The 21,378-nt window shown below is 39.6% G+C and overlaps 1 protein-coding gene across 2 annotated transcripts in view; it reads right to left on the bottom strand.

Annotated features, from left to right (window-relative positions):
* The window catches only part of grid2 (glutamate receptor, ionotropic, delta 2), a 522,539-nt gene that overhangs the window by 147,130 nt on the left and 354,031 nt on the right, over positions 1–21,378 (bottom strand). For both annotated transcript variants that reach the window (XM_059338134.1, XM_059338135.1), the window contains exons 7-8: positions 21,135–21,296; positions 16,582–16,701 (exon numbers count right to left, since the gene is read on the bottom strand). In XM_059338134.1, the coding sequence (XP_059194117.1) occupies positions 16,582–16,701; positions 21,135–21,296 (282 nt within the window). The remainder of the gene's footprint in view (positions 1–16,581; positions 16,702–21,134; positions 21,297–21,378) is intronic.

Below are 21,378 nucleotides of genomic sequence, written 5' to 3'. Positions count from 1 at the left end.
TTCTGAAGGTGGAAATATACTATTCATATCTATATTTTTAATTATTTTTTCTTTTAATTGCTGCAAATATGGCAAAGACAGAAAATGAAAGAAAGAAAGTATCCAATAGCAATATTAGTTTTGTTCTGCACCAAATATGATTCGCTTCTACACCTTGTATAATATTATTTTTCATTATATTTTCTTTTTTCCATAGATGTACCTGTTGTAAGTGCATTATTAATTCATCTAAAATGATCACTAACAGAAACAGTGTAAGATCAATAGTTTAAATTATTAATGTTCATTCCTCTAGTGTTTTTTTGTGCAGCGTGTGGTTAAGCTTAAGATAAGGAACAGGTGTGATTTTAATTGTGACCATTTTTCGTCCTTCTTTTCCAGATGTGTCCTTTTTTCTGCATTTTAAGAAAGGTTAGGAGGTTTCAAGGTCTACTTAGTAAGTCTACTTGTCCAAACTTTTCTGCCCACATTCCATCTGGCAAAGTATGTGAACTTACAGATTTATTTTGGCTGCAAACATCTGTTCTGCCAGCACCTGACTATATGTAATCTTTTACATTTTTATATTCATTTTTCTTTTACTTTTGTCCCATTTTAAAAAAACATTTTCCTCAAACATATAAAACAGGAGCATAATAATATTAATTAAATGAAATGGTTAAATTGTTGTACATGAAAGGTAAAATAGAGAATAGGAAGTGTTACCAGACCAGCATTAGTGTAGATGTGGTCTGGGGCTGGAGTAATAGGCCCCAACAGACAGTCCAGGGGCATAGCATGCATAGTCACACCTTAACATATGTCAGTCCGTTTTGGTCCTTAAAAGGGCCTATTACAAAGTCAGAAAAGGCAGAATGAGACGGAGCATGAGAGAGTGAGGCACGGAATGAGATGACAGGAAAGGAGATGAGAGGAGAGGAAATGAAATGAGAGAGGGAGGGCTGACAAGAGGTAGAAGAAGAGGGAGGAAAAGATGGATGTAGTATAAAACCAATGCAAATCTGTTCCCCTTACTGTAATCACTTTAGTGTGTGGAACCACGCACGCACACGCACGCACACGCACGCACACGCACGCACACGCACGCACACGCGCGCACACACACACACACACACACACACACACACACACACACACACACACACACACACGCACACACAGGAACATACACTTGCCTATGCTTATTAAGCCTATGAGAGAATCTACTGTAGGCAGGTAGTGATTCACTTGCAGATTATTCCATGATATGATTGTTTGGTATTCAGTCCCCTGATAGACTGATATAGACTGGTGTGTGAGTGTATGTGTGTTTGTCTCAGGGAATGAAAAAGAGAAACCAGGGGGAAGCAAATTAAAAAAGCGATAAAATTAATTAATTTCCTTATTTTTTTTAGAATTTAATACAAATAGATAAAGCATATTTAGGAGATAATTTGAAGAGTACTAATACGCTTCAGTGGGACAGTATACATTCTTACCGTAGGTTTAACTTCAAGGACGAGGTGTTGCTGCAACGGCACCAATACACATTTTGATTAGTGAAAAGCCCTCATTGAGCTCAGTTTAATTTGTTTTTCCTTTAAAGGGTCGTATAAATCACGGTATCCCAGGGTACACTGGGCAGAAGGTAAGGAAAACTGCCAAGGACAGGTACCCAACTATATGCAGCCGGTGCTTTGAGACATAATATACATATCCAGTTCTACATCCCCTTGTGTGAAGGGCAGGTTGCAGCTTTAATGAGGAGTGGATGCTTGGTGTGAGGTGATGGTGCCCCTGTCCTATATAACACTATGGATGGGTTGGAGAAAGTGTTGTTTCTCCTTCCTGAGATTTTCTCAGTAAAGTGGCTCTTAGTGGGTTAACTGCTGCCTGGGGAACTGTTATTATGGTAAGCTTATGTGTGATGAAAAAACTTCATACTAAAAATGAGGTCTTAGTAATTACAGGGGGAATAATTGGCTGGTGTTCTTAATAGCTTTGGCCCAATATTTACTGATTATTCAGTGGAAGAGTGAAGAGGCCATGATTGGCCTCTAGAGGCAGGATTACACCTAAGAAGTGAGGTCATGCAGCTACTCTTTGTTTCTCCAACCCTCTCTTTAGTGCACTTGAGTGTCTACATTTAAGTTTACACTTTAGTGGGCAATGAGTATTTTGACTTACTTGCTGAATTAACACTTTGGCATCAAATGGTTTGAAAGAAAACGTTTGTACAATAGAGTTATTTTTATATTAAGTATTTTTCAAACCACAGGGACGTAAATACTATAAGGTAGGTATTTTCTGGAGTTTGAACATCAACTCAAGACTTTCCCATTCAGGAAATGATGCTAGTGAATGTGGCTGAGTGACTTTTGTGTAGGGAGTAGACAGGGCTTTAATGGTAATTTTGAAAAAAAAAAAAAAAAAGCATAATCCTATGGCAGTGTTCATTTTAGACAGGATGATTATGTGTCTGGGAATATAATAGAGTGAAAGACTGGATTTTGAAACCGGGACTGAGTGAGACTGTGATGGGTCCCATCAATTCACACAGCTCCTTCATCAGTTCCATCATTACAGAAGCCTGTGCCTCTGCTGGTGCCATTGGGAATATTTGTCACAGAGTCAGCACAGATTCAGCTGGAAGAAAATGTAGAAAGTTATGGGGACTTTGCCAATTTCATGCTGAAGTAAAGTAACAAAGACACCTGTCCGGTTCTCCTCTGATGGCTCAATTTCTCATTGGGCCTCTTTATGTCATCGCTAACCATGACTATTGCTGGTCCCTTGGACAATGGGCAGGCTGCGATTTGTCACATTTTAGCAACAGCATTGGAATCAAGCAGCAACCTCAGGGGCAAAAAAATGATGATAACACAAAAGCAAAAAACTGCAATTCCTCAAATGGCCACTTGATGCTGGCTCCAAAAGCAAGTCAATTCCCATAGATCTCTATATTAAGATGCCCAACATTACAGCACAGATAAACATGTTTACATTGCCAGCTTCATACTAGTGCTTTATAGAACTATGGGTGATGTCACAGAGACTATGTCCATATTTTACATCGACCCCCTTTCTTATCTCTAGCTTATTGTTCCAATTTCTCCATTTTCAGGTGGCCTGTATAAATAAAGTTGGGTTTTCGACCTAAAAAAATGCTTTTTCAATCCCCATCTGTTTCAATCTTTGTAAATACCTCCCTACCTTTAAATCGTTTTTGTCTGCAAACTTTCCTGTCTGCCAGTTTGTCTCCCTGTCCATCTCCTTTCTATTCCTTGAATGGAGTATGGTTTAAATTGTCCTGGCTGGGCAGCATTGCACCAGACTGAGCCTTGGCCTTGCAGTGTCCTTTCCTGTAGAGAAGACCTTATCCCTGACAAACACTTTTATGATTCACCAATGCTCATCTTGGCTTTTTTTCTTCTTGTGAGGGCAATAGTATGAATACATGCTCTCCTGGCCTGCTTCTGTGACTTATTTGTCTCTGTGGGTACATAGGATTCTGCCTTCCTTCAATTTTATTATTCACCTCACCTAATCTTTCTGTCCTGTAATCCTTGACCAATCTCTCTGCCCTCTCCTCCCTCAAAGTTTCGGCTGAGGTCCCCTGTCCTCTTCTCTCTGCAGGCCTGTGTCTGACCCTATTCACAAAGCCATGGTATGTTTAACACGAGGACACAACCTTGGTGTCAGATACCACTGTTCTCTCACCACTGATCCCTCTATCATCCTCTGCTGCCACCCTAGTAGTACTATGTTTACAACCAGGTCAGAGTAAATTAGGCCACCCCCTTATCTCTCCTTCACATCCCTGCTCCATCCATCCATCCATCCACCCACCCATCCATCCATCCATCCATCCATCCATCCATCCACCCACCCATCCATCCATCCATCCATCCATCCATCCATCCCGTAGCAAAGATTAACCTAAGGACTGACAACCCCCCTCACTTACCTGTTCCTCTTTTCCCCTCTCTGTCCATCTATCACTTCCCTTCTGTACTCATCCATCCATCCACCCATCTCTATGACATGACTTAAATAAAAACATTAGCTTGAGGGCTCAAACATGGCTTCTTTTTTCTCCTCTCTCCTTGCATCCTTCCTCCCATCCACCCACCATTTCCGACAGCACTCGACCAGCCCCCCCACCACCAATTTCGTTTTATCTCTCTGAACCTTTATTCTTCCATCCACCCAGACATGCCCTTTTTTCTCGCTCTCTATTATAACCCAAAGTAATGTTGTATTATTAACATGACATCCCAGACAGAGAGCCTGGGCACATCTTCTTTTCCTGCCAGAATGTTTTCAGTGTTCATATAGTGTACTGACTTGATCCAGAAGTATATATATATATATATATATATATATATATATATATATATATATATATATATATAGGTGAACCAGCCAACATGGACCATGGTGCTATTCAGCGTTTGGGGGGGGGGTTACACAAAAACACAAATACCTTTATATATTGTATACCCCAGTGAAACGTCAGGAAGGTACGTCGGTATGAAAAAACAGATATCACCCAAGCCCAAGGCCATAGTAATTATTAAAAGAGCAAGGAGGGACTGACATAGTTTAAGGAGTAACAGTGTCTACACAAGATGGTTTGGGGAGTGGTTGGCTTTCTAAGTACAGGACTTCCACCCAAGAGACTGGGGTTTCTGTGACAGACTAAAGCTCCAAAAAGTAAAGCAATTCCACATTCATTTTTTATAACATTTAAGTTACTTTTTTTTTTCCACGTAAAAAGTCCCATTGTGCGTATGTTCAGTAATGTAAGGTATTGAGTCCAAAACATTACCTTTTTACTAAACCTAACCATGTGGCTTCCCCTACCTAAATCTAATCATGTCATCTTTGTGCCAAAACCCAATGAAACTGCAAATGAAACTAACAAAACTGTGACTTCTAATGGCCTGATAATGGCCTACTGCACATACTAGTAGGTAGAGCAAGCACCTAGCGCATATATTTGATACTGATTAATGACCATTTAATGGGCAAAAAAATAGATGTATTGCTATTCTTTTAGTGCTGTACTCAAATACTGTTTGAAAAATGGGACCATTCCTGTAAAATGCAGACAGGGGTATGTCATACTTCACTGCAGCACAATGGTAGAGCAAATCGACAGGGTAAGGCTTGGTGAAGAGGGCTGGCATAAGAGATTTATAATGCTGACTTCTTCTGCACTCTTCTGTATGTTTTTTTCTTTTCTGGCACAGGGTTTATACAGACAATTCTGCCTACAGTATCCCAGAAATAGGTAGGGAGTGGAATGACAACTTTTGTATGCATACACACAATAGCACTGCTGTTCTTTCATCCTTTCTTTCAATTTTTGCTTTGTTTCCTTCCATGAAACCCAGGAAACTGTAGTACTTCAAATGACAATATACAGCAGAACGTTATTATAAACCTCAACCTATACAGTAGCAGCATTTTCTTAAAAATGCTCATGCTCTGTTTCCTTATGTCACTGCGCAGAATCTGTCTTGGCTGAGACATGAGACGGGATTGACAGTGGAGCATCTGGGGAATAAAACTTCTCCTGGCTTGTCTCAACAAACAGAAAGCAGACGAGTGGCTGCCGGGCGAGTGTTTGGTGTAAACCATACTGTTTACACAACGGGTGTTTTTGTTTGGCACCACAATGAATTTCCCAATGGGGTTTGTGTGACAGCAGGTAATAGTTAAAAAATGCTGTCTCCCACTCCTCTGCCTTTTCAGATTTGTCTGCTTCACTTATTTGCTTGCCTTATTTCTCTCAAACTCTCTCCCCCTATCTTTCTTTCTGTCTCTCTATGCTTTTTGATATCTCTCTTCCCTCTCACAGAGACACAGCAAAATTTCGCATGCGCTGCCACACTTAAGCTGATCCAAGGACACCAGAGGCAGTTTGTCAGCTTCAATTAGTGTCCAGCGTCCACTGCTGCTGTGGTCACCCAGAATATAACTTGCTGGTCAGTGCATGTGTGTTCACTTATGATTGACATGACCTTCCAGCTAAAACAAATCTTTGACATCAATCAAGCCACAGAGGAAGCCTGCAAATACTCAAGTATTCATGAGTTCAGGAGGGTAAAAGCTGTTATCACAAAGGTTAAAAAAAAAAAAAGAAAATCATTATTTAGTACTCCTGGCCCAGCCACATTCAAAAACTGAGGCCTTAAAGGAATACCTCAATCTTTTGGGAAACATACTTGTTGAGTCAAATGAGAAGATCAGTATCAATTGAATCTATGTGGGTTCAGCAGTGAGATTGGTCCATGACAGTGCAGGGGGAAAACACTCATCATAGTCAAAACAATATGTCAGCGCCAATCCAAGCATCGCCTGAGTTTTGTTCTGAGTGTATGCTGCATGAAAAGCCAACAACTTCAGTATGAGAACAAGACTAATGAGATGGTGCCTTCTTTCACTGTTCCTAGCAGTTGTTAGCCCCAATGGGTAAGCTTCCTGCTTGTTAAAACACATTGTTTTATTTCCTTTGTCTACATGTATTAACGTAGAATTAGTTGAAAGCACCTTTGATGGAGCTAGACAAGCGGTTCCCCTGTACCCCCGTTGTTTGTGCTAAGCTAGGCTGCACATGTCATTTTAGTACTGAACACAGAGAGATGATCTCAATGTTGTTTTCAATGTTTCAATGTTTTCATCTTTCAACAGACACAGAATATATTTAAAAGATAATCAATATTATTTATTACCCCACCAAGGAGGTTGTTGTTTTTTGTTGGTTTGTTTGTTTGTTTGTCAGCAGGATTACAGAAAAAACTACTGGCCCAACTTTCATGAAACTTGGTGGAAAAGTGGAATAGTTTTTGTCCCTTTGTGGCTCACTTTCATAGTCATTATGAGGCTCTTTGTAGTTGATTTTGTCTCCTTGTGATCATTTTGTGTTTCTTTGAGGTAATTTTGAGTCTCTTTCTTGGTATGTGTCTCTTTAAGGGACATTTTGTAAGTCTGGAGGGACCCAGGTTGAACCAATTCAATTTGGGAGAAAATCCGAATCACAGGGCAGATATACCAATTATTTTTTAACTTTTGCCAACACAGCAAGTTAGGCCATGGCCTTGGAAGAGGTCTGCGCTCTCAGACTGCCCTTCTACTTATTAGTAGAAGTATGTTCGAGATCATGTTAACCTTGACTGACATATTTCCAACAGATCAACAATGAGTTTTCACTCAATTGCTTGCCCCACCTCAAAATCTTCCAGACTCCACCAGCATGTTTTTCTGGCTCACAGTTCACAGGATGACAACGACCTAATTATACCTATTAAGGCTATGTTTTAAAATGTGTAAAGTTGTAAAAATGTAAGGATAATCTTTGAAACAGAGGGCTAAGTGTCTCTGTATATATGTAAGGAGAAGTTGTAATTTCCAATTTTTTAACATCTGCTAAGTCATGAAGATAGCTTTAGAGCCTTCTGTCACACGCGCATATGCACACAGACCACACACACACACACACACACACACACACACACACACACACACACACACACACACACACACACACACACACACACACACACACACACACAGCTATCAGGTGAGATGACCGAGAAGGAAAGAAGTAGAGGGGAAAGAATCTGTGAAGCAGGACAAATCAATGCTGCTCTCTTCCCTCCTCCCCTCCCTGCTCTTCAGCTTTTCCCTCCCGTTTCTTTTCCCTTTTCCATCTTCCATTCACCCATGCATCTTTTACTGCATCTCCCCTTCTTCCACTTCCTGCTCCCTCGATTCTTTCCGTAATCTCCCACCTGGCCTGGAGGAGGGGGAGACATGCTGCATAAAGATACATGCAAATCTACCTAATTGGACGGAAAATTTGAGAGAAATAGGGATCTTTCCCCTTGGAGATATTTTCCCTCTCTCACTATCTTTCCGCCCTTCACTCATTGCTTGTTTTCCCCAAATTTGTTTCTCTTTCTCTTGAATTATTTACTTCTACTTTTCTTCCTCTTGAACTTACTGTGTCTCATATTTCGGATTCACATAATGCCCATTTCTCCTTCCTGTCTTTTGTCTGTGTGACTCATCGTTACCTCCTCTCTCACCTCCCTCTCTTTTCTCATCACCCTCTCCGTCTCACCCTGCAGGAGGTTTTTACATAATTGTAATAATCACTTGCAGTGGTGTTGCCCCTCATCTAACCTCCCTAAAATAGCGCTGGTTAACTTGCCCTTTAGAGCAGCATCCTCACTACTTTGTTCTGTAATCAGAGGACGCATGAGAGGCCTCTGTACACTATCTACATGATGTGTGTATAAAATTTCAATTTATTAAACACATGATTATGCCCATTTCTTTGTTAGCAACTGTGGCATATTTGATATTATCAGAGGTCTTGATCTGACCTTAAAGTCTTATTTATTTTAGCTTTGAGTAAAACCTAAATCTGCTTGGAACACTGATACAGTTTTACTGTTAAACACTTGAAGAAGCTTGCACCAACTGCTATTATTTTGAAGGGAAATATTTTTTACGTATAGTGTTATTTATCAATCTAGATTGTTTTGGTGTGAGTTTCCGAGTATTGGAGATATTGGTTGTAGAGATGTCTAGAACATAAAATGGAACAAAGAAAAACAGCACTGTCTCTTTCCAGAAATCATGAATCATGAAAGATAATCTATAGACCTTGTTATGAGCGGTTTCATTTTGTTCTAGTAAAGTTAATTCATGAAACTGCTCACAACATAGTCCGTGGATTACCTTGAGTAACCGTGTCTTGATTAATGGAAAGAGACATTGCTGTTGAGTTTTTCAAATGTACCTTTTTAGTGCTTTGAGCACCACAAGCAAAGTGCCATCTAGTTCCATTATATTCAAGACAAGGTGGACATCTCTATGGCTGATGCCTCCAACCCTCCAAAACTCACACCAAAACAATCTAAAAGGTTTTACATTTTGCACAGACATTGATGGTACATTCATGTAATGGTATGATCCCTGACTTTTCCTCTGGCACCATTGACATTTGAGTTTTTGAGTTAAATGTCTTGACAGCTACTGAATGAAGCCATGACATTTGGTACATATGTTCATGTTCCCCTCAGGAACAATTGAGATAACTTTTCATTTAATAAACATTTTCATTTGGCTCAAATGACAGAGCGGTCACATACTGATCAGAATGTCGGTGGTTTGATCCCTATCCATAGCAGCCTACAAATTCATGTGTTTAAATTAGGCAGCAACCTCTGGGTCTGAGCAGTGACGCAAACCAATGTAAACAATGGCCCCATTTAGAAGAAAATAGAAGAGAAAGAATTGTATGATTTGGGCCATGGCTACCTTTGATTGACAGGTCACTAACAAGGCGAGCAGTCATCAGGAGAGAAGCAGAACAATGTGTATCCACGGCAACATGTCAAAGTACATAACAAAGTTATATATATATGACGTTACATACATATAGGACGTTTATGGGTTTGGTCTTTGACTCTTTCACACTGTATTTTCACTTAATGACAATTTGTTTGAACATTTTGTTCAGTAAGTTCTTGTTCAGTGTTTGGTTGGACTAAAAGACATTCTAAGGAGTCGCTGTCCATTATTCTTAGGTTAGTGACTTACATTTTTTTTGCTAGCCAAAATGAACATCCCAGTTAATGCTCCAGTTAATGCTAACATGAATTAGCAGCGACTTCACACCGTCAGGTTGCTGGTGCAGAGAGGCGTTTAGTAAGTGTTGTCAGATCCCTCTCGCACCTCAACTGTCCAAATATGGTCTGCTTCCTGTTTCCGAAAACATGATGGTGACACAAGATGGTCATGAGTGTAACACTGAACTTGATGCCTCAAACGAGCAGTCCACACACCAATGGGTGACGTCACGGTGACCACGTCCATATGGTTTAAATAGTAAATGACTTAAAAGTCTAAAAGCACTTTGAGTGGTTGCTAGAAACACACTTTTAAAGTATTTGTCTAATACTTTGGTTTATCAGCAGCACATAGCTAGATACCTAAAATGACCTTCCATGAACCTCATCTGTTAGCATGCTAACACGCTAAATAAAGCTCCCAATCCAGTAAAAGCCAGTGCACATATTACAGACATGTGATTTGTGGATGAGATCTGGTTTACTCCTGCACTGTGAGAGTAGCATCTGATAGGGAGCAGCAACAGGATATTAATCTGTGAGCCAATATTGGTGAGTGTTTGAGAAGGAACAAAATTCAGCAGGACGTTGCTCTCGCTATGTTTTCGGGTACCATGTTGAGTCAGAGTGAGACCAGATGTTCTCTCAAAAAAGCCAATAAAAACATGCAAAGGCCATCTATTTAATGTATTTCATAGTTTATTCAGACATGGAGATTGTCCCCATAGACTACAATGTCAAAGAAAAGCTCTTTAAAATCTGAAAACTCATATCCCACAGTGACACTAACCATAAAAAATGAAAAGATATTAAAAAAGCAGTTGTACTGTAAATTCAATAGAGCTGGAACAAGTTGAATAAAAGATTTATCTCCTTGTTCCGGGACAGGCGCTCGCAAAAATTCACTACTATTCTTACCACGAAGAGACAAACAGAAAGGCTTCATTCAGATTTTGCATCCTGATCCGTAAGTTAATAAATGAGTCTGCAGATGATGTCCATTCTCGGTTACATTTCATATAAAAAGGAATATAACAGCTTTGTGTGTCACTATGGCTTAGCCTTATGAAAAAAACTCTGTCAACAATAATTAGCTCTTTGGAACTCAGCTGAAATGGGTAATGTTTGATAGCAAATCCTCTCTGCATGCATGTGTATTTGCTTAGTTGTAAGCAGAAGAAACCCAGTGTTTCTCTATGTTACGCACTGACGGTCATGCAGACTGACATTAATTGTCATGCAAAGCCAAAAGGGTTAGCTTAGCATTTCCGAGCATGCCAGAATATTTATGCATACAGTTGTGTGTGCGTTGGCTTGCATGCATTCCCGAGGGAACCACTGCTAGAAAGTGTGTTTGAGTCGGTGGACATATTAAGCCATCACATATTAAAAAAAAAAAAAACGTCCTTCAATCATTCAAAAAATGTAATGGGAGAAATGTTTCTCACATGATGACAGGACTGTGAGGGTGGTTCCAAGGTCCCATGACTCTGTGAAGACACTTAGCGTAATTCACCACATATGTCAGATAAGATTGGAGACGATAATTGAAGGTGACCTCAATTTTAGAACATCGCAGTTTGCAGGACACTGATTCTTGTAAAGATGGAGAATATTTCAGTCTCTCTTCCAAAACATGGAGTATGTGCTGATGTGAGAGCGAAAAGAGAGCATGAACATGAGAGTGAGAGTGTAATGATTGTGACTCTATTATGACCTGTGCTGCCGTTTCTATCTCGTGTATGGGGTCTTTCAGGATTGGGTGATCTATCTCCTTTGTAGCTGTCTCTCTAGCTCTTCTCTTGGTTTCATTTTACCTTTGTTTTCTTCACCCTTTCCTTAATCTGGCAACATATCACTCATCACCCCCCCCATACTCCCTTTTACTCTCCACTTAGCCACAACCATTTTTTTTTAAATTATGCTGGTTCTGATGTATAAATCTGATGCCATTTTTCCTCTGTGAAGTCGTTTAAAGATGTCTAGATATCTAACGAAGCAATTACACATGGCAGACATGTCGCCTCTATATAAGAGAGCAGTGGAGCCTAGCATGCCTGTAGATGTATAGAGAGAGAGAGATATAGGCTCCAATGTATAGCCACTGAAGGTAATGGAGCAGAAAGCCAATTCTACCACGGTGTCGCATTAATAATTACGATGATGTGAAATGTCTGCTATTATCATTATCACTAGACAACTATATGTATATGTGTGAGGTATGATGGAGATAAATGTCATGAACAAGGGTTGAGGATTGAAAAAGGTGAGAGCAGATTGGGGAGAATCATAAAATGGCAGGCATGAGGGAGGCAAAAAAAAAAAAGAGAGAAGAAAAGATGACGAGAGAAGGGAGTTTGGGAGAAAGAGAGAGGTCCTCGGAAGAATAAGTAAGATAGGAAAACAAAACTGTGGGCCTGTCATTAGTGGGACTCTCAGCAGGAATGAGAGAGAGGAGACCGAACAGTGAGGGAGGATTGGAAAGAAAGTTCAAGTGATATCCTCTACAGAATGTAAAGTTAATACCATAATTAAGGGAGTACGCATTTCCAGCTAATGTTGTGACCAGGCAGACACACACTCACTTTATATCTCAATATACAGGCAATGTAGCTGGGCTCTCTGGAGCCTGTTGTCCATAATTCACAATCTTTATTGCAGACACTGAATGGCTCTCCTATATAAAATACATGGGGTTGCACCCATTATCCATATATTTCTATAAGACTCATAAGTGTTCTGAAAGCAGTCGGGTACAAGAGAAATACATTTGACTTCGTATGGTATGAAAGTTAATGCACATGGTGAGCAGAGAGAGAGAGAGAGAGAGAGAGAGAGAGAGAGAGAGAGAGAGAGAGAGAGAGAGAGAAGGGGAAGATCTATAATTTATTCAGATAAAAAAAATTAATGTGGTTCAAGAGCTAGACATGTTTCTTCTAGGGAAGGTCATTGTTAGTGTCCCCAACTGTGAAGACACAAAATTACCACAGGGTAAAGGCTGAATAATGGAACGAAGGTTGCTCTGAGGAAGGTTTGCAAATGCTAGGGATCAAATATTTAGCAGAAAAGCCTTCTAACATGTGACTGTGGGGAGTGTTAAATGCATGCTGATGTTGAAATGTTGTAACACTGAACAGCACACTTTAAGGGATTAAGGGATATTTCCAAGAGAATTCCTACAAGCATGACATAGCTAATACCGTAGCTGCTGCTAAAACAATTACCCCTTTCCAGCGTTTCAGGAAAATACAACTGTTCAGCAATATATCAAATTTTCTGCAATCTGTAAAAATATGGAGGAAAAACTTCCCTTTCTTTTGATTGCTGATGCTACTCTGCCATTATTAATATGTCTGATGTCAAACAGGATCGAGAAATGTATTTTCTATTTGACAGTCTGAACAGTGGCTGCTGTGAACGTGCAGCATGAAATACATCCCCACCAGCCGATTCCAACCACGTTATTAAATTAAAGTTATTGCTGTTGCCGATTGCTTAATGTTGCCAACAGTGATTGCAAGCTGATTCCCAAAGTGTAAGTTTATCTAATTACTGTTTCTGTAATACACCAGGCCTTAGTCAGTATGTTGGCAGCTGAGTGCAGGTAACACTGAATAAAAATAGTATGTATTGGCTCAGTTTCTACTGGTCCTACTGGGAATTTTCTTTTTCTCCATTTCCATCTTCTGAAGCTATTTTGAACAAAACTGTCACAAGGGCAATTCTATTTTAAAAATAATAAACTATATGAGAATATTTCCAATTTAAGAATACTATTTATAGCTCAAGTCACTTTACTTATTATTTTTTTAATCATACCAAGTAACTGGGAAGGTATAAATAGACGACGCACTATAACCATACTGGACGATGATATTTGAATGCATTATAATAATAAAAAGCCACTGTCACTTACCAGGGGTGGATCTTACAGTATATTTAACCTGTGAATTAAATATTGTCACTCATGGCATCATTACAGAAGGGAGGACATTAACCTGGGGTGAAAAGGACAGGGTTGGTTTCCATAATAATCAATTTACATTGAGGTCTTTATCCACCCTTAACCCCCTGAATTCTTTCATGCTCACTCTGCAGGGGAGAACAGAGGAAATCATTTTACATACAGAGCAGTTCTTGTCCTTGTCCATCACAATGAAAAGGATGTGGGCCTCAATTGATGTTGACAATGTACTTAGCATACGTGACATCCTTACAGTTACACATGTGAATGCTGGTAATGGAATGCTTGAGCAGCATGATGATAACCATTTTATTTTCTCCTGCTATCCCGTGGTTTTAATTTACAGTTTTTTTTCCCTTTACATTTTTACACATTCTGGGATAGGCAAGGGTTTTCGTTTTCTCATTGGTGGTGGGACGGTCAGAGCCATTTTCACTAACCTTTTCTCCACCCCGACATATATCTGCCATGCTTTTATTGCAGGTTAGATGCTCCGTATGAAGACCATTTTAGAGGTCTACATCATTCAGACAGACACGATTCAGCAAGAGAAAGAGAAAGTTAATATGCAGGCACTCTGAGAGGAATATTAGCCTCTCTTTAGTCATTTGATTCCATGTATGAATTTAATTGAATCCCAGTGACAGACCAACAAATGTTCAGAGTATTAAGGGAGACTGTGGCAGGAATACTGTATAACAAGTGCCTTAATTCCCTCAGAAGTAATTATGCTCTCTGATTAGGGAATTGTGCCTAAATGTAATTATGCTCTGCTTTAAAGATTAATTTTGTCTGTGATGGCATGCTGCGTTATGTTGGTGTCTCACCACATTATCCATAATCACAGCTCACTATCTCAACTGTTATCTGTAAAAAGATCCCTCCAGTGTGGAAAAAACACTGTGTGTGTGTGTGTGTGTGTCTGTGTCTGTGTCTATGTGTGTGTGTGTGTGTGTGTGTGTGTGTGTGTGTATGTGTGTGTGTCTGTGTGTGTGTGTGTGTGTGTGTGTGTGTGTGTGTGTGTGTCTGTCTGTCTGTCTGTCCGTCCGTCCGTCTGTCTGTCTGTCTGTCTGTCCGTCCGTCCGTTGGTCCGTCCGTCCGTCTGTCTGTGTGTTTGTGTAATATCTCTCTGTCCAATAGAATCTTATGAGGGATTATAGAGCACATTGCAAGTCTGGGTCACATATGTTAACCCTACTGTTTTCACACCTACATGCATAATCCACACAAATTGTGTAGTCAATGCCATCCGTACGCTCTTTTCTGATCCCAATGCATCAGGGGAAAAAGGCAGCCTATACTAAACTTTATTACAAATATATTCATATAATTAGAGGAAACATTATTATTAAACATACATCTAGTAGCATACAATGATCTGTGTCGTATGTTGAATCACGAGATGTGGGGTGCCACAGGTTAACATCCTGGGGCCTCTAATCTTTTTCATTATACTACATACAATACTTAAATTCAGCTGCCCATGTCCTCTTTTTTCATATGCTGATAATTCTGATTTATTGGTTTGATTGATATTATTGAGTACTCTCAGTGAGTCTACTTACATCTTCAAAATGTAAGTAGATGTCTGGTAAATATTCGATTATCCATCCATTTGGAAAGAATAAACTGAAGTCATTCTTTTTGGTTTTAAAATAAAATTATAAAGGTCACTAGAGTTACACATTGATCTTAGACAGGTTTTTATCACGTAAAATAGGGGTTAGTAAAGCCATGACAAGATAAATCAAAGAGTTAAGTTACAAAAAGCTACATCTCTGACACAGCTAATTTCTTAACACGCATGCTGGGCTCTAGCTCAAAATCATTTTGACTTCACTCCTGGTATATACGACAATCAAATGCAAACAACAAAAGGCTCAAAATAAAGTGATACGGCTTGTATAAAAGTGCATCCATGTATACACCTCAATCCTGCACAATTCAAAAAGCCTAACTCATTGATAAAAATTATAATTTATATTAAGATGTTTTTCACTTTCAAATAAAGTACCAAAGTACTAGATTAATTATTTCTCACTGAGGAGAGACAGTCATGACTACCTTGAAAGAGGTGGCTTGATAAACCTTATTCCTTTTTGATTCAAAAAACTAATGGGCAGAACCACATCTCTCTACAGTGCAGCAATCTGCCCACTACTCTGCATTTCACAAAGCACATTTAAAGTGGCTTTGAAGAAATGGTTACAAAGCACCATGTAGCATATTCAATTTCAATTTTAATGTTTAACTTTTATCCTTGAAAACAAGAGCACATTGGTATATCTACCCCACCGCCTGCTATTTTATGAGTTGATTGCATTTCTGCACTTGCTGTCTTGTTGTTGGTGTTGTTGTTGTTTTATTTCATCTTGTGCTCTTTTAAGTGTTACCAAAGGAACACAATGGAAATAAGCCTTGGGGCTTTATTGTGCTTTCATCCTCTGTGATTTTTAACTTGTGTAATGACCGCAGTGCAGTTTTTTAATCATCAAATAAAATCAATCAATGCTGAGCCTACAAATATTCATGTACTGTTTGTGCCTGTGATGGAAATTATGTCTTTTAGGAGACCTGTTTAAATTCATTCTGCCTGTGTCATTTTCAAATACTACTTGAAAATGCCTCTAATTAATCTGTACAGGCGAACAAAGAAGATATCTGAGTTCAAAGAGATAAAAATGTAAAGACAGTTTAACTTCTTTGCATTTGCTCTGCCACAATTGTAAAATGTTTGACAAAAATACAGAAGAATCCATTAGTAAATACAGAGAGGAAGCAGGGTTGTACTCTTCTACACAGTGGTGACAGCCACAAGGAAAGAATTGCCTGAATAAATATGAGATGAAAATAATGTTGAGAGCAGGTGCAGAGAAATTCCCCGGCAAATCCAGGAATTATGTAAATCCACTCCACGCGTTAGAGCAGAAATTATTCCCCCTTCACCCACAGTGGTACACCACACACAGGGGTTCTGTTTTAACTACTTACCCTGCTGACTCCCCGTCCTCGGTCTTCTCCATAATTTGTTCCCAGGATTTCGAAGAAGATGTTGGGGTTACTGCCATTGTCAGTGAACTCCAGGAAGCTGGTGAGGCCGCTCACTCCAAACTGCAAGAACAAGATGGGATGTTTTTTATTTGACTGTTGATTTATTTTACTATCACTGCTGTTTAGTAAAATTGATCATTGGATTGTGGTCATTGTGGTCGTTACTGTCGTTATGATCTTTATCACTGTAATCATGCAAGTCCTCATCTATGTTCTTTTGGCTATAATAGGCCTCATCAATAATTCTCCCTATTAAATTTGACATTAAATTACCTTTTTATCCTTGCTAAAGATCAGATATGATAACTACTTATAGTCAAGCAGAGACATGAATCATTTGCCCATCCCTAATGAAATGATTGCTTCTCATCAGTAAGTACAGGTACTGCATAGGGACATGTTTAAGTTGTCATTTGTAGGATTGTCTATGTGCGTGTGTGCATAATACTTGTGTGTCCAACATAGGAAAGGTTTGGAGAAAATGTTTTGCCCTCAGTGGAAAATCCCACTTTAGAATTGTTGCAGTGTTGGTAAAAACTGGGTAGCAGACAGCATGCAGAGGTGTATGTAATAAGCACCAGGCTGATGAAAGAATAGTGTGTTTAGACTTTGCACTAGGGGCGTACAATGTCCTGTGTGGAGAGGTAGATTTACTCACAGCCATACACACATACACACACAGTCTCAGTTCCCAACCTTTGCCTTGCCTCCCGGTAGTGTGACCTGTCAGTGAAAGTGACACTGTGCCTGCTCCAGGGGAGGAGAGGTGTTATACTCCTTAATATGATTCATTCTCTGTGTGTGTATGTGCTCGCTCCTGTGTGTATGGGTAGTGCCAGTCATGTGGGGTGGTTTGGGTTATGTTGCGAGCATGCACAAATAAATGAATAAATATACGTTATGCTATGTGTATCATATGTTTATCCCTAATCATGTGGATGTGATTACACATTTTATAGGAATTAAACCTGCATCTTAGCCTGATCTGCAACACTCTCAAGTCCTTATATGTATTTATTCACATATTTGTGAGATTCCATCTCTGTGTTACGATCTTAAACGTGGATGTATATATGTGTACATGTGTGTGTGAGTATGTGTTGATGTGTATAGAAATAAGGGGCAGAAAATAGTGGCATTAGCATCTCATTTACGATGATATAGTTCATAAATGATGTTAATGTGCCATTTGGTTTATTAATCTCCATCAATACACCAGTATGTTGTTAATATATTTAATTATTGTATTCCCATGGGTCGACCTAACGCACACAATCACAAACACACCCTTGCCCTTAATAAAGTATATGTTTATTTGGTTCCTTGCAAACTGGGCAGGGGTGAAACCCGCTCGGATACTGTTCATTGCCTTCCATAATTATTCAGTTAATTAATGTTGGCAGCTCAGTATTGGAACAATAAATTCACGACAATTATCTTTCTTTTAATTGCACCTGATACCAAGAACATGCCACTGAGCACATGAGACTGCAGAGAAATAAATCAGAGAGCAGACTTGAGATGTGTTTTTGATGTTTGAATGCTTCTTAAAAAAAACAAGATAAGAAGAAGTGTGATTTATAATAAAAGCAATAATAAATCTTCAAGAATTAAGCTTGGACTTTGAAACAGCCGGTGGGAAATCTTGCACTGCATCGCAGGACTTACTCCGCCTTAAAAATGATCAATAACATAAAATGAGTCTTAAAGCAATCTGCTTTAGTCACTGAGAATCGGAGGTGGATATATAGCAGCTTCTGATAGCAGTTGTGAGATGTAGTCTACCAGCAAATACAGCAAACACTTCAGATTTTAGGGATCAGAGTAACAGCAGTTTCACCTGCTGCATTTCCCATTCTGCATTTGTCAATGAGCACCAAACAACAACATCAATAGAGCTCCTCATCAACAGCCGCAAATGAGCATTTATCATTACCATAATGGCCCCACATACCAAAACGCTGATTAAACACACAGGCATGCACAGTAAGTAAAGCACACTGCTGATACACTGTAAAATGGAACTGATGCCAGGCTGCTGAACTCAACTCTATTACTGCTTAGGGCTCTTTAACTCAGCTCTGTTGAGACAGCCATCAGGGCTGGTTTAACAGCCGGGGCTGCTGATGAAAGTGTTGCCAAACCCCGGCCTGATCTCAAGGTGAAATGCAGAGATAGATATGAAAGCCATTGCGCCGCATTTATTATTGTCTGACACTAATCCTAAATTAGCATTTCACTTGGCTTCATCATTCAGTCAAACTGCCATCCCTGGAGTAGTTTTTTATTGATATCAAAACAGAGGGCATTGATCCAATTGGATTTAACAGTGATGAAAGTGGTGCCAAACCCAATCCTAAACTCAAGGTGAAATGCAGAGATTCATAAAATCACAGCTGCAGGATGAAATCCTCTATCTCCCAAAAGTCAACTGTTGAGCAAAACTTGCTGATTGATGCTTTTGCTTTTTTTGTTAAAGGTATGCAATCACTTGAATTCATGAGCACTTGAGCCATGAAGTCGTCTGAGCTGAGGAACTTGTAAACTTTCAAAGTAATATACGACAATTGAATTTCCACGTGATGAGAACAATTCAGAAATGCAAGAATTATTTAAAGCCTCCTCCATGTCATTCTCCATCCCTGGAGGGGATTTTAGTTATACCGAGCAATGACATTGTATAAATGAATTTAGCAGTGACTGCATCTTGCTGTTTCAACTAGTGTTTCAGCCAAGGAACAATGGTGCCTGGTCTCAATTTCATGTAATGAGCACAGTGTCTTGAAATGCAAATACAAGTGCGAGAAAATATGTTTTTTTCCCCACACTGCTAAAAGATACTCGAGACACATCCAAAAATAAGAAGAAATCTGAAAGTGAACCTGCGTGTTGTAGCAGGGTGAGGGGATGTGCATGTGCCTTTGAACTGTACTAATCAAGACTGAGCTCCAAACTCACACAATGATGTTTTTTTCTGTCAGTAAAGACTTCATTTTTGGCAGATATATTCGCAATACTTTTCAATACTTTAAAAAAAAAAACAATTTTCATACTGGCACACACTCAACTACAAGCATCACACAGCGGTAGAGCACCGCAGGAGGCTGATGAAACAGATGGATGGTTCACAAACAGAGATTAGAGTCATGTGACTTTGGGTCATTGAGATGGAACATCCAATATAAGTCAGGGATTGAGAAAGATTTCACTGCTGGTTGCATAGTGTAAATCAGATTATATTGATCGCTTATACTCCTTTTAGTCTTTAAAGAGACTCATTGTCACATACTTCTGTACAGAACGGTGTAACCTAGTATGCTGGTTCAGCAGTCCCTCGGTCTGATCACTTTTTTTTTTTTCAAACCATATTAAATGTTTAGGGAACACACAGGGACATAAAAATACTTTGTGAGACAGTTTGTCCTGCCTGTGGCTGAACAACCGTAATTATATAGAGTACAACATTTCTCCTTCCTGTGTGATATTGCTTAATAATTACTGTCCACAACAATTTCCAGTTAAAGAGGACTGACTAAGTAAGGAATAACATAACAGACACAATGTTGACAATTGAGAGCAGACCAACCTTTTCAGGATGTTTTCCGAGTGATAATTACAATGATCTAGTAATTACTGCGAAACGAAACTTGACAGGGTGACGCAGGACATAATAACTGACTTCGGTGATTAACATTAATTTAGCAACAGGTTGACATTACATTTCCCGGAGTGTGGATTGATGTGACTGGATGGTTCTTGATGAGAACTTGGGCCATATCAACAGTGTGTTGTATATATAAAAATGGTTTGCTCTTAAGAAATAAACCCTAGAGTTACATAACTGACCAATCGGAGACAAGTATTCAACAAAGCCATGTAATAAGAGTTCTATAGCAGGCATGATTGTGTGTCAACATATGGTAAATGGTGAATAAATTGACTGCACTTTTCTATTCTTTGTGACCACTCAAAGTGCTTTAATACTACATTCACCCATTCACACACACATTCATACACTGGTGGTCGAGGCTACCCTAAACAATGCCACCTGCCACCATCAGGAATTCATTCATACCCTGATAAACACAGCATCAGGAGCAACTTAAGGCTCAGTATCCTGCCAAAGGATACGTCGACATATAGGATGCCATGGTCAGGGATCGAACCACCGACCCTTCGACCCCCAATACTCAATGCTCTACCACCTATGTCCATGCATGCACCCAAACATAACTAGATAATAACTGAACAAACCTCTTTAAATCAGCCTATGCTCTGATTTGGAGCTACATAGCAAAGAACTCAGGAAGCCTGCCTCTTGGAACAGGCACGGGATTACCTCTGTGCCTGCATGTGTGTGTGTGTGTGTGTGTGTTTGTGTGTGTATGTGTGTGCCAGAGCGACCAACTATGCATGCTTGCCTACTCTTGTTGAATACCTTCCTGCAAGACTTGAGGGGAACAGTGTGTGTGTTCTCTTCTGCATTCCCATACCTTTTTGACAGTATCCAGCATGCTCTTGCCTCCCTGCCATGGTTTGGAGTTCTTCCTAATGCAGCTCAGACTGGCCATGCTGTGCCACTTCCTGTCCTCCAGCTTTCTGTGGAAGGTGTTAGCCAGCAGCAACACGGTATCATAAATGTAGCGGTTGGTGATCTATAGAGAAAGAAATGACAGAAAATTAGACAATTTCAGAATACATGAAGACCTATTTTTTTTCACAAATTTGCACGTGTGC

Source organism: Centropristis striata, chromosome 7, assembly GCF_030273125.1.
Source record: "Centropristis striata isolate RG_2023a ecotype Rhode Island chromosome 7, C.striata_1.0, whole genome shotgun sequence".
NCBI classification, from domain to species: domain Eukaryota; kingdom Metazoa; phylum Chordata; class Actinopteri; order Perciformes; family Serranidae; genus Centropristis; species Centropristis striata.
This window is presented reverse-complemented; position numbering and strand designations above follow the sequence as displayed.